Below are 14468 nucleotides of genomic sequence, written 5' to 3' on the forward strand. Positions count from 1 at the left end.
GCAGTAAGATCGCCCTGCTTCTATATTCAAATCCCCTAGCTATGAAGGTCTACATACCATTTGCCTTCTTTACCGCCTGCTGTACCTGCGTGCCCACTTTCAGTGACTGATTAACCATGACACCCAGGTCTCGTTGCACCTCCCCTTTTCCTAATTTGCCGCCATTCAGATAATATTCTGCCTTTGTGTTTTTGCCCCCAAAATGGATAACCTCACATTTATCCACATTATACTGCATCTGCCATGCATTTGCCCACTCACCTAACCTGTCCAAGTCCCCCTGCAGCCTCTTAGCGTCCTCCTCACAGCTCACACTGCCACCCAGTTTAGTGTCATCTGCAAACTTGGAGATATTACACTCAATTCCTTCATCTAAATCGTTAATGTATATTGTAAAGAGCTGGGGTCCCAGCACTGAGCCCTGCGGCACTCCACTAGTCACTGCCTGCCATTCTGAAAAGGACCCGTTTATCCCGACTCTCTGCTTCCTGTCTGCCAACCAGCTCTCTATCCACGTCAGTACATTACCCCCAATACCATGTGCCTTAATTTTGCACACCAATCTCTTGTGTGGGACCTTGTCAAAAGCCTTTTAAAAGTCCAAATACATCACATCCACTGGTTCTCTCTTGTCCACCCTACTAGTTACATCCTCAAAAAATTCCAGAAGATTTGTCAAGCATGATTTCCCTTTCATAAATCCATGCTGACTTGGTCCGATCCTGTCACTGCTTTCCAAATGTGCTGCTATTTCATCCTTAATGATTGATTCCAACATTTCGCCACTAATGATGTCAGGCTAACTGGTCTATAATTACCCGTTTTCTCTCTACCTCCTTTTTTAAAAAGTGGTGTTACATTAGCTACCCTCCAGTCCATAGGAACTGAACCAGAATCAAATGATCACCAATGCATCCACTATTTCTAGGGCCACTTCCTTAAGTACTCTGGGATGCAGACTATCAGGCCCCAGGGATTTATCGGTCTTCAATCCCATCAATTTCCCTAACACAATTTCCCGCCTAATAAGGATATCTTTCAGTTCCTCCTTTTCACTAGACTCACTGTCCCCTAGTACATTCGGAAGGTTATTTGTATCTTCCTTCATGAAGACAGAACCGAAGTATTGGTTCAATTGGTCTGCCATTTCTTTGTTCCCCATTATAAATTCACCTGAATCCGACTGCAAGGGATCTTCGTTTGTCTTCGCTAATCTTTTTCTCTTCACATATTTATAGAAGCTTTTGCAGTCAGTTTTTATGTTCCCTGCAAGCTTCCTCTCATACTCTACTTTCCCCCTCCTAATTAAACCCTTTTGTCCTCCTCTGCTGAATTATAAAATTCTTCCAGTCCTCAGGTTTGCTGCTTTTTCTGGCCAATGCCTCTTCCTTGGATTTAACACTATCCTTAATTTCCCTTGTTAGCCACGGTTGAGCCACCTTCCCAGTTTTATTTTTACTCCAGACAGGGATGTACAATTGCTGAAGTTCATCCATGTGATCTTTAAATGTTTGCCATTGCCTATCCACCGTCAACCCTTTAAGTATCCTTTGCCAGTCTATTCTAGCCAATTCACGCCTCATACCGTCGAAGTTACCTTTCCTTAAGTTCAGGACCATAGTTTCCAAATTAACTTTGTCACTCTCCATCTTAATAAAGAATTCTACTATATTATGGTCACTCTTCCCCAAGGGGCCTCGCACAACAAGATTGTTAATTAGTCCCTTCTCATTACACATCACCTGGGATGGCCAGCTCCCTGGTTGGTTCCTCGACATATTGGTCTCGAAAACCATCCCTAATACACTCCAGGAAATCCTCCTCCACCGCATTGCGACCAGTTTGGTTAGCCCAATCAATATGTAGATTAAAGTCGTCCATGATAACTGCTGTACCTTTATTGCACGCATTCCTCTATGAAAAGGGGGAATGAGAGAGTGAACTGGAGACGGAATTAAAGAGAAGAGGAATGAGAGAGGGGGTTGAAGCGAAGGAATGACCGAAAGGAAATGAGAGACAGAGAAGCAGGATCAGAGCGGAGGATTGAGAGAGGAGGAAAGAGGGAATGATAAGACAAGAGGAGAGAGAAAAGGGAGAAAGTGAATGAAAGGGGGAAGAGGGAAGGAATGAAAACGAGGGTAAATGAGAGCGAGGGAAGTGGGCAATGAAAGAAAGAAAAAGCAATGAAACAGGCAGGGAGAAATGGAATAAGAAAGAGATAACGAGAGCGGGAATGATATAGGTAACGCGAGCTGGAGATTGTGAAAGAAATAGAATGTGGGAGAGATAGAGATAGAGGAAGAACGAGAGAATGAGAAACACACAGTACAACCCAGTTACATTAAGTATCTGGAAACAAGGCTTCTCAAAAGTTATATTGCTGGACAAATATTCAAAATGTCTTGCATGATCTATTAACAATTACAGTGAGATTATCGACGAGCGTACTTTATAATCAAAACCTGCGGATCTTTGTCAACATCCAACTTCTTATTCTGGCTCGGATATTGAAAGTTTGTCTACCTATACTGGCCTGTGTATTAAATGTTTGTCCACCTATACTGGCCTGTGTATTGAAAGGTTATCCACCTATACTGGCCTGTGTATTGAAAGGTTATCCACCTATACTGGCCTGTGTATTGAAAGGTTATCCACCTATACTGGCCTGTGTATTGAAAGGTTATCCACCTATACTGGCCTGTGTATTGAAAGTTTGTCCACCTATACTGGCCTGTGTATTGAAAGGTTATCCAACTATACTGGCCTGTGTATTGAAAGGTTGTCCACCTATTCTGGCCTGTGTATTGAAAGGTTATCCACCTACACTGGCCTGTGTATTGAAAGGTTATCCACCTATACTGGCCTGTGTATTGAAAGGTTGTCCACCTATTCTGGCCTGTGTATTGAAAGGTTGTCCACCTATTCTGGCCTGTGTATTGAAAGGTTGTCCACCTATACTGGCCTGTGTATGATCCATGAAAGAAACTGGATTGATGAGTGCTCTTTTACCATTCTATCCTTTCGTATGTTCTTACAGTGCACAGAGAGGTCAGAGTCCGTGAGGGACCAAAATGAATGGTAATAATACAGAAAATGATCTTTCTACTCACCCATTACTTACAGGCCAGCAGAGATTCCGTTCAAAGACTGGAAGCTGGGAGCGGTGAAAGCATCCTATGGCCAGCCGGTACACGTACGTCCGTGATAGAGCCCGGAAACGAGCATGGAAGTTATCAGCTACTCGAAAGGCTTTTAAGACGCTGCCAAAAAAAAATTTTTTTTTTTTTTTTAAAAAGATCTTTATCAGGTTCAGGGAATAAGTCACAATGACAGGACAGTTAGGAAGTCTGCTGATTTGTCCATTGCTATTCACATTATAAGCTATGATCAAAACTCATTATTGCAAATCTGTCTTGTTAGTAATAGTTTAAACAAGGCTTAACTTATATACCGAGACATACTTGCTGCTGAGTGCCAAAATAAGCCCGGCAGGCAATTAATTTTTTATAATTTTGCTCTGTTACAAAAAGTTGTTTGTTATTCTCTACATAATATAGGGTTGTGAGCAAGGCTTATATACAAATATATCTACGTGTCGTTCAAAATCTTGCCCATGCCGTGCACTTCCTGTCCACTTACCTGTCACAATTTGGAGTCAAACTTTTTATGTCAACATTTAACATTGAAACGACAATAGAAAACACCCAATACGAACATACCAACACTCATAATGGAAAAACACAATGTCAACACGTCACACACTGCTGTCCAGTCGGCTGATGAGACAACTGAATTACTCAAAATGGTTTTTCAAAAACTGATTCATCCATCATTTTTTTTCTCAGCAACTGAAATTTCTAATGTTCAAAATAAGGCTTCAAACAGCATTTAAAAAAAAAAATCATAATTCACGATAACGGCGTGGAAATTCCGTTGCCCTGGGCCCGTACGAAGTTCCTACAGGAAGGCATCTGAAAAGCTGGTTTTCAGTGCCCAATGCCCACGCGCTGAAAACCGGCTTTTCCAATTTATCAAGCTGGAGCTTGACGGATCGTAGACAGATCGGGAGTGAGGACATTTGTACGGGCAAGATTGGGCTATTTACCCATATCTTGCCCAGCAAATGTCCTCAAAAATCTTGCGCTTGAAAAAGCAGGTGCATAGCCTACTGTTACAGGCGCAAGTGTTTTAAAACACACAAAAACAGTTGTAAAATAAAATTATAAACACATAGTTTATTGTTAAAAGCCCTCTCCACTACATTAAGTTTATTTTTAATCATAATTAAAAAAGATTTTTTTTAAAAATCAGGAAAATATTTTATTTTTATAAGACATAATAACTTTAATTTCAATTAATTTTAAATATGTGTGGTCTGTTTTTTATTTTTTATTATTTTGTGTGATTGCTTTTGTTCCCATTAATAGCACTGAGAACTGGTAGATACGCGCATCTCAGTGCTATTAATGGGAACCTGTGAAATACTCATCTGATTGGCTGAGCAGTCACACGTGACTGCATTTTCTGCGTCGGGATCCTCTGCATGGGAGCGCCCTGATCGGAAATCAGGGCGCCTCCTAGGCCACCAGGTAAATCTGTAAAAAATCTCCAGTGAGGAGGCAATTGCCCGCGGGAAGACCCCCAGAGGAATTTCTGCCCCAATGTGATTATATTTACCCGCCGTGTAAGGGAGAACATCAGGGCCACAGATTTGCCATGAGTGAAATGTGTTTTCGTTACATGGCATTCCGGAGTTTTTAACTAGTCGTTTGGGAGTCAAATTTCACCGCTCTCCGTTATTCTGTGACAACAGCTAAATGAATGTCACTGTGTGTTTAATTTTTGTCCCTTACCATTTTTACAGCCAGGTGTTGAAGGTTGGTATCAGGGCGTCGAAACTGCCCCTTTCTGCGATGCCCGTTTGTGCCTCTAGAGGGCGCCCCTCTTGGGGAGGGTGGGGGGGGGAAAGAGGCTGGGTGTGCTACCGGCCCGTGTGAAATTGCGCGGGAGTTAGCGGAGGCAGTACTGCCACAGTAGTGCCGTGCCCTGTCGGTAGTGCCCCGGGCCGCTGCACAACCTGGCGATTATGTCATCGGCATGCGCAGCAAGCCCTTAGCAACACGCACCAACCCCTTCCCGCCCCGCGGCGAATATTGTCCTGCATCCCACGAGACTGCCGCTCGCAGGGTCAGTGCCAGCCCTGTGGGTCGCGAACCGGGCCGACCTCCGCTCGCGGGGCGGAAGTTAAAGGGGAGGTCGGGAGCGCCCCGCGCCGCCATCTTACCTGTTTGGTCAACCCTCCGGTCCGCCACTCCTCTACTCTCTGGCGTGGTCTGGGCCACCATCGCGCAGCCTGGCGCTCATGGTTTGGGTGCTGGGCTGGGGCCTCGGCACCACGCCGCCCTGGTGGCCCAGTGGAGGCCATCAGAGGCCTGGCAGAGTGCGCAGCGGCCCTCCCCTTTCAGCGAAGGGGAAGGGCGTCGAACCGCGTCAGCGCTACGCGGATCATCCACGCAGCGCTGCCGATCGTGCCCCATTATCGCGCCCAGAACCTGCCCCATCAGGAAGTGGAGCGCACGCATTTGCACGCCACTTCCTGTGAAGGCCGCTAACTGCAATTTCGCGGCCGGGGCGGGATTTCCGTGCCGGATGCAGGAGGTCCCGCCCCGAGCCGGTTGCTGCTCCCAATTGGGGCGCTGGGGAATTTCTCCCCCCGTCCCCCCCCCCCCCCAGGCATGTACGAGTAATCAAGATGGACATGGGGTTTAAATGCCCTGAGGGGAGATATGTGCTTTGGTAGCATTAGGTCATCGTTGTGGAGATGGAACCTGGGTTTTGGCAGAACTGTAGGGGGGGAATGTGAGGTTTGGCTCACGGGTGTGTTCCTGAGATCTGTCAGCAATGGGGGAGGGAGGGGGAGGGGGAGGGTTTCGGCCTGACAGCACAGTGAGGGCTCCTGTGCCTTTAACACAGTAAAACGTCCCAAGACGCTTCACAGCAGCGTCATCAGATGTTCTGGCACCAGGTTATGTGATTGCTGCAAATATCGTGTTCAGTATTTTGTGATTAGTTCGGGGATGTGTCCCGCTGTTACACAGCTGTCACTTATTAGAATTTTGACATTGTTTCCCGACAAACACAGGTGTTGATAATCAGAGCCGTTTGGGTTGCCTGAGGGGCTTCCAAGGAAGTCGACATTTTCCCCTCATGGACGGGTGGGAGAGGGTTTGGGGCTGTGAGGGGGCTAGAAATGAAAAATCAGAGAACTTGCCCCCAACCAGCGACAGATTCCGAGGCGCCCGACTGTCTTGCCGCGGAGAGGCGGGACACCTGATTAACATAGTTCAATTGGGCTCCCACAGTACAACTGGGAGTCCGCTTCACATGTTACAGATGCCGCACGGGTTTCCCAGGGCTTGGGAAACCCGACAGTGAAAGGAAGGAGTGAGCTGCCGGTGCCACAAGGTAAGTGCCTTTTATAGCACGCCTTGTGAGCCAGGAGTGCCCCGCCCCCCCCCCACCCCGCCTGGTCCCCTTAGGAAGCCTCTGGCTTCCCCTCTGCCAATCATGGCCTCCCGATTGCCAAGCTCCGCCCTCCTGCCCTGATGGCCTCTCTGCAAGCCCCAATCGTGTCTGACCCCCGCCCCACACCTCCCGCCCCCCCACCACAAGCCCCGATTAGCCCCTCTCTCCAAGCCCCGATCCAAGGTGTGGATTGATTCCAGCGATTTAACTATAAAGTTGCATATTTTACCCGCGAGCCCCACAAACATGTGGTCTTCTCTCTCCATTTTCCATGCTTCTCGTTCTTTCTATCTCAGCTCCCTCCATCCTCTATGCCTCTCCCCTTTTTACCCCATAACGTCCTATACGTTGCCATCCATATCTACAGACCAAAGCGTGCATATCTGCAGGTGTCTGAGGAGACATCCCCACAGATACAACTGATGAGAGTCCAGGACAGAACTGTGCAATCTCTTGCAGCCAGGACTTGAAACCATTGTGACAATTCTGTCGCTGGCTGTCAATGTGCATGGTGTAATCCCTGCTTTCGGCTTAGTTGCACCTTTTCCATGGTTCCAATATCGTTTCAATAATGGGCTGTCCAAAACTGCACATAATACTCCCGCTAAGGCGTACCCAACATCGTGCACAGAATCACCATCACCTCCTCGCATTTGTATTCAATGCCCTGCGTATAAAATTCAGAATCTGATCTGCACTTTTTAAGGCTTTCCCCCCGCCCCAATCCTGCTCCTAAAGCTATGCGTATCTGTACCCTTATATTGCTGCTCCTCCACTCCAGTGAAAACATTACAATTTTAGGGTATATTTCTCCAAAATGTATTACTTCACATTCATTTACATTGAACTGCAATTTCCTGAGCACACCACGCACCTTGCCAGTCTGAGAAAGATCCATTTTATCCCCCATACAGTGAGCTCTGCCCTCCAGCTTGCTGTGGTTCAGTTGAAAAGTGGAGACTAAAGAGGACGTACGTTTCCACTTGCATTGTGGATGTTGGCGTAGCCTCACCCACCCCCACCCCCCCCCCACCCACCCACCCCACCCCCACCCCCACCCCCCCCCCCCCCCCACCCCCCCCCACCCCCCACCCACCCCCCCCCCCACCCCCACCCCCCCCCCCCCACCCCCCACCCCCACCCCCCCCCACCCCCCCACACCCCCCCCCCCACCCCCCCACCCCCCCCCCCCCACCCCCCCACACCCCCCCCCCCCACCCCCACCCACCCCCACCCCCCCCCCCCCAATACTGTTTCTTTGTGCCGGAAAGCAAGAGACCTGAATCCCAGTTCTGTTAACTTCCCTCCCTCAGCCAGGCGAGCTGTGAGTCGAGGGTCAGGGGTCAGCTAGTTCTGCCAAGGGCCGCGGGCATGGTGGAGGCACATAACGAGCACGAGTGTCAGGTTAGAAGCCAATGTCACACAGGAAAGTTCAGGGCAGAAGACGGGCAAATGTTTTAGTACCAGCTGTCCTACTATTTATGCAAAGCCGGTCGATATAAAGCAGAACTGTCAGCTCTCACATTTGGAGTAAGACTAAATGACTAGTTTAAAAATGTGACCTATTTTCACTCATCTTTCATTAAAGGATTGCTACATACATTTAAATGGCTACTAAACTCCTTTGATCATAAATCTTACTTCTAATTTCTCCTTGGTTCTAACAGCTTTGGATAAAGCCTGTTACAATACATAAAAAAGTAATTATTTTAATAGCTAAGTATTGCGATAAATTTTCTAACTATTCAGCTGAAACTGGGTATCTGGCCTGACACCAAGTATGCCTCTTGTTGGATTAATGCAAGCCTTAAACCTGCTTGGCTCATCCTCGTAGCTGAAGGAGGTTGTGTGGGAATAAGGGCCAAGAAAGAAAAAACAAAGCCAAGAAAACAAAATGAAAGAAGAAAACTAAAATGTGTTTGTAATAATTCAGAATTGCACAACAAAATGCAGTCAGTGCCTCCTTTATAAAGAGATTGAGTCATACCTCTGATCAACTGAAGATGGTTGAGCTTGACTGAGGATACTTTGGGGTCACAACGTCATGTTGGAATGTACCACGTGGCCGGGGGATGAAAAGTAACTTGGGCTTTGATATCGAGGCTTGCAACAAGCACAGGCCTCACAGGTTGTAGCAAGCTCAGTCACAAATAATTGAAGGTTTTCATAGCCGCAGGCCACTCTGGGTAAAGATTAGACCAAAATGTTTGAAGAAAATCCAATTGCCGGTAAATGTGCCGGTCGGTGTGGTTCCGAGCCACACAGTCTCGATAGGTCCTAGTTTCGATTGTCAATCGGTGCTGAGAGATCTCATTGCAGACTGGGGTACGACATCTGATTTCAAACCATTAGCGAAGGAGGGGGATGTCAGCCAGGCTCACGATCCATTGAATTCTTATAGGGAGTGCAAAAAAAGAAAGACTTGCATTTATATAGCACCTTTCACGACCACCGGATGTTTCAAAGCGCTTTACAGCCAATGAAGTACTTTTGGAGTGTTGTAATGTGGGAAATGCGGCAGCCAATTTGCGCACAGCAAGCTCCCACAAACAGCAATGTGATAGTGAACAGATAATCTGTTTTTGTTATGTTGATTGAGGGATAAATATTGGTCAGGACTCTTCTTCGAAACAGTGCCATGGGATCTTTTACATCCGCTTCAGAGAGCAGAGGGGGCTTCGGTTTAACGTCTCCTCCAACAGCGCTGCGCTCCCTCAGTGTCAGCTTAAGATTTTTTTTTGTGCTCAAGTCGCTGGAGTGGGACTTGAACCCACGACCTACTGACCCAGAGGCGAGTGTGCTAACCACAGTATCAAGCGTGGCTGCGCTTCACTGGGTACAATAGTGTAGTGCTTAATCCAGAGGAAGTCCCATAATGGCACGTTGTAAAACTGAATTCACATCGCTGTTAGTTTCTGGGCTGCCACCAGGAAAATGACCATGAAAGCTGTCGGGTTGCCATAAAAAAATAATTAATGTCCTTCAGGGAAAGGCAGCTGCTGTCGACCCGATCTGTTCTGAAGGGCAAGTGTGGTACACTATTAAAGCCCTCTGAGCAAGCCCCTCAGTTGTCAGGGCAACCAGGAATGGGCAATAAATGGGCCCTTACCACGTCCCAAGCTGAAAATACTGTCGCTGGTAGTGATAGGGGTGGGACCAAATTAAGATGAATTATGCGTAACACCCAAAAAAGGTAATGAACACAGTGCTTTAAGTGCGATTTTTCCTACAGTATAATCAATGTGCTAAAAATACTGAGGCATTGGTGCACACCTGACAGCCATAAAACCGCACCCTATGAGTCATTGCGTTCAGAAAGATCAAATAAAATCACAAAACTGAAGGCTGAATTTCTTCACAGTACAATTGAACTGGAAACATGGAATTTCTATACATTGGCCTGGGGAGGGGGGAAGCGATCGGGAGAGAGGGGGGAAGCGATCGGGGGGGAGGGGGGAAGCGATCGGGGGGGAGGGGAGCAGCGATCGGGAGGGAGGGGAGCAGCGATCGGGAGGGAGGGGGGAAGTGATCGGGGGGAGGGGAGCAGCGATCAGGAGGGAGGGGGGAAGTGATCGGGAGGGAGGGGGGAAGTGATCGGGAGGGAGGGGGGAAGTGATTGGGAGGGAGGGGGGAAGCGATCGGGAGGGAGGGGGGAAGTGATCGGGGGGGAGGGGAGCAGCGATCGGGAGGGAGGGGAGCAGCGATCGGGAGGGAGGGGGGAAGCGATCGGGAGGGAGGGGGGAAGTGATCGGGAGGGAGGGGGGAAGTGATCGGGAGGGAGGGGGGAAGTGATTGGGAGGAGCTGATTGGGAGGGTGCCAGCAATGGAACACTCCTGGCTCCACACTCGTACTTTTTTGGCGATGGCCTCCAGCAGTCCCGCTGGTTAGGTCACAGGTAGACCACACTTGCCGGCACGGCACCGGCTAAGTTCAGAGCGGTTTTACAAAGGGGGCCTCCAACAAGCATTAGACCACCCCCCCCCCCCCCGCCCCCTATTTGAATATGCAAAGGGCCTAACGCCTGTTTCAGGCACAGGTCCTGGATGCCTCTTCTTCTGTCTTTACCAATAGATGGGGAGAGATTGGGGATAAAGGGTAGCTATTCACAGTGACAGAGGGTGGGTTGTGGTGTTCCACAAGGATCAGTGCCAGGACCACTGCTGTTCACAATTTATATTAATGATTTGGACTTTGGAATCAAAAACACAATTTCTAAATTTGCGGCTGTCACCAAATTTGGAGAGGGGGTGGGCGGATAGTCAACACTGAGGCGGACGGCACCAAATTACAGGAGGACATTAGTAAACTGGCAGAATGGGCATATCATTGGCAAATGAGGTTCAACACAGATAAATGTGAGGTATTGCATTTTGGTAGGAAGAATGTGGAGGTCACATTACTTGGAGGATGCGCGTCTGGGTGAGGTAGAGGAACAAAGGGATCTCGGATACAAATACACCAATCACTAAAAGTTGCGACACAGGTTAGCAAGGCCATAAAAAGCAAACCAAGCACCAGGGTTTATTTCTAAAGGTATAGAGTTAAAAAGTAGGGAAGTTATGCTAAACCTGTATTGACCCTTGGTTGGCCCACACATTTCGGCTGGACTTTCGGTTCTGCTCATTTCAGGGCGGTGGGGCGGTAAAGTTTGTGCCTCAGTCGGCAAAATTCATCAGCTGGGCCCTGAGTGTGGGGCAGAGCACGATGGGAGGCGTTACACACCTCTCTCAGGGCGCTAGGCCGGCTGAGCAAGTGAAACTCCTGAGCTAAACAGCCGGCCTCAGAGCGCTGTAAGAGAGGCCTGGCGGGGGAGGGGGGATAAAAACCTGAAAAATAACCCCACCAAAAACATTCCCAATAAATAACTCACGCCACCCCAACATAAATTGCAAAAAAAAAAAATAATCGCACTTGCCTGAGGTCGACATTACTTACCTCACTGGGGCTGTGACAGCTCGGACTGCCTGCTTTCACAGGCGGTCGCAGTATTGCATCTATGGATCGGGCGGCAGCCAAAAATCGAGCCGGTGTCACAACCAGGGGCATTGCACACGGCTTGCCTCTCCTGGGCGGTACTGCTCCGCGCCCCGTCAAAACCAACACCGAATGTCCCGGCGGGGTGCTGGAAGCTGGCACCTGCCTGGAAATGCTTACTGCCACCATTGCCACCCCTCAGGGGCACTAACCGGAGCGGCAGAAGACTGAAAACCCAGCCCTTAGAGTACTGCGTACAGTTCTGGTCGCCATGTTGTAAAAAGGATACAGAGGCACTGGAGAGGGTGCAGAGAGGATTTACAAGGACGATACCAGAAATGCGAGGGTGTACACATCAGGAAAGGATGAACAGGCTGGGTCTCTTTATTCTTGAAAAAAGGCTCATGGTTTTGATAGAGTGGATACAGAGAGAATGTTTCCACTTGTGGGGAAGAGCATAACTAAAGGCCATCAATATAAGCTCGTCACCAAGAAATCCATTAGGGAATTCAGAAGGAACTACTTTACCCTGAGAAAGGTGAGAATGTGGAACTCGCTGCCACAGGGAGCGGTTGAAGCGAATAATAATAATAAGTTTTATTTATATAGCGCCTTTAATGTAGTAAAACGGCCCAAGGTGCTTCACAACAGTGTTACCGACAAAGAGATAAATTTGACATCGAGCCACAGAAGAAATTACAGCAGGTGACCAAAAGCTTGTTTAACGAGGTAGGTTTTAAGGAGCATCTTAAAGGAGGAAAGAGAGGTAGAGAGGCGGAGAGGTTTAGGGAGGGAGTTCCAGAGCTTAGGGCCCAGGCAGCTGAAGGCACGGCCACCAATGGTTTAGCAGTTATAATTAGGGATGCTCAAGAGGGCAGAATTTGAGGAGCGCAGATATCTCAGGGGGTGGTGAGGCTGAAGGAGATTACAGAGATAGGGAGGGGCAGGTCCATGGAGTGATTTGTAAACAAGGATGAGAATTTTGAAATCGAGGCGTTGTTTAACCAGGAGCCAATGTAGGTCAGAAAGCACAGGGGATCTTGACTTGGAGCGGGTTAGGACAGGGCTGCTGAGTTTTGGATACCCTCAAGTTTACGTAGCATGGCCAGGAGTGAGTTGGAATAGTCAAGTCTAGAGATAACAAAGGCATGAATGAGGGTTTCAGCAGCAGAAGAGCTGAGGCAGGGGCGGAGACGGGCAATGTTATGGCGGTGGAAAAAGCCGGTTTTAGTTATGCCGCGGATATGTGGCTGGAAACTCAGTTCAGGGTCAAATATGACACCTTGGTTGTGAACAGTCTTGTTCATCCTCAGACTGATGCTAGGGAGAGGGATGGAGTCGGTGGTTAGGGAACGCAGTTTGTGGCAGGGACCAAAGACAATGGCTTCAGTCTTCCCAATATTTAATTGGAGACAATTTCTGCTCATCCGGTACTGGATGTCGGACAAGCAGCCTGACAATTTAGATACCAAGCAGGGGTCGACAGAAGTGGTGGAGAGGTAGAGTATAGATGCATTTAAGGGGAGGCTAGACAAGCATATGAGGGAGAAGGGAATCGAGGGTTATGGTGATAGATTTAGATGAGGAAAGATGGGAGGAGGCTTGAGTGGAGCATAAACGCCAGCAAGGACTGGTTGGGCCGAATGGCCTGTTTCTGTGCCGTATAGCCTATGTAATCCTGTGTAATATGTAATCAATATGACGGGTGGCGCCCTTCCAGAGCGAAATGAACGCGCGCACCGCATCCGCCATATTGGATGCTTAGGCAGCAGTTTTACATCTGAAAAACGGGCACAGCACTGTTGTATTTCTCAGCCTCTGTTCGTTATACTGTGGGTATACTTCGATAAGAATTCAGCCTCAATGTACGTGCCAACATTCAAAAGCATGGTACAGGTTGAACCTCCCTTATCCGGAACCTTCGGGACCTGGCCTGTACTGGATAAGGGATTTTTCCGGACGAGGGGTGGTCATGTTAAATTGGATGGTACAGGTACTGAGCAAGGGGATATCGGGGTTGATTGGCTTGGGGCTGGGAGTGTGGCAGACAGATCATGGGGTGGATCGCGGGGTCAGGCCCGCGATTGCGGGAGTCGGCAGCGAGGAAGGACTTCAATTTGTTCATGTCGGAGTTCTGCGCATGCGCCACCTGGTGGCTGGGAATGATTCTGGGCGAGGGGTGGTTCTGGATAAGGGAGTTCTGGATTAGGGAGTTCTGGATAATGGAGGTTCAACCTGTACCATGACTTGAAAGCACCTTTGATGACCATAGGATGTCCCAAAGTGCTTCACAGCCAATGAAGTGGTTCTGAAGTGTAGGAAGCCAATTTGTAGAAAGCAAAGTCCCACAAACAGTACTGAACTAAATAACCAGATCACCTTTTTCGGTGGTATTGGTTGAAGGATAAAGGTTAACCTTTACCCTTCAACTCCCCTGCTGTTCTTCCAATATTGCAATGGGATCTCTTATATCCACCTGAGAGGGCAGACGGGACCTCGGTTTAATGGCACTGCAACCAGTGCAGCACTCCCTCAGTACTGCTCTGAACTGTCAGTCGAGATTATGTGCTCAAGTCTCTGGAGTGGGGCTTGGCTCTTTGTTGCTCCGATTCAGAGGCGGGAGTTCCACTGTAAGCCAAGGACACTCTAGAATGGAGTGTTGCTTGAATACTAAAGCAGTCTCCATCAAATGGGCATCGTATCAAGTTTAGGAATTGAAGTATCTCTTGTGGAACGATAATGAAATGCTTGCGCTTTCTAGCATTGTTGGTTTGGGGGCTACAGAATAGTTTTTAAATTGTGTCTTGTACAAAATCAATGTATTGATTTGGATACACTAGAAAAAATCTACGCAGACCAGTCATTTACTGTAATCACTTATTGCAAAGACCTTACTGGAATGCCTGGAATGGTGCCAGGTTGTCTAATGTTAGTTGGCAACTCTATCCAGTTCTTACATATCCTCCAG

General features: G+C 48.2%; 1 protein-coding gene across 2 annotated transcripts in view; it reads right to left on the minus strand.

Moving 5' to 3' along the window:
- The window catches only part of pusl1 (pseudouridine synthase like 1), a 112634-nt gene that overhangs the window by 57489 nt on the left and 40677 nt on the right, over nucleotides 1-14468 (minus strand). For both annotated transcript variants that reach the window (XM_070860336.1, XM_070860335.1), the window contains exon 4: nucleotides 3111-3260. In XM_070860336.1, coding sequence (XP_070716437.1) covers nucleotides 3111-3260 — 150 coding nt within the window. The remainder of the gene's footprint in view (nucleotides 1-3110; nucleotides 3261-14468) is intronic.

Source organism: Pristiophorus japonicus, chromosome 18 (assembly GCF_044704955.1).
Source record: "Pristiophorus japonicus isolate sPriJap1 chromosome 18, sPriJap1.hap1, whole genome shotgun sequence".
NCBI lineage: Eukaryota > Metazoa > Chordata > Chondrichthyes > Pristiophoridae > Pristiophorus > Pristiophorus japonicus.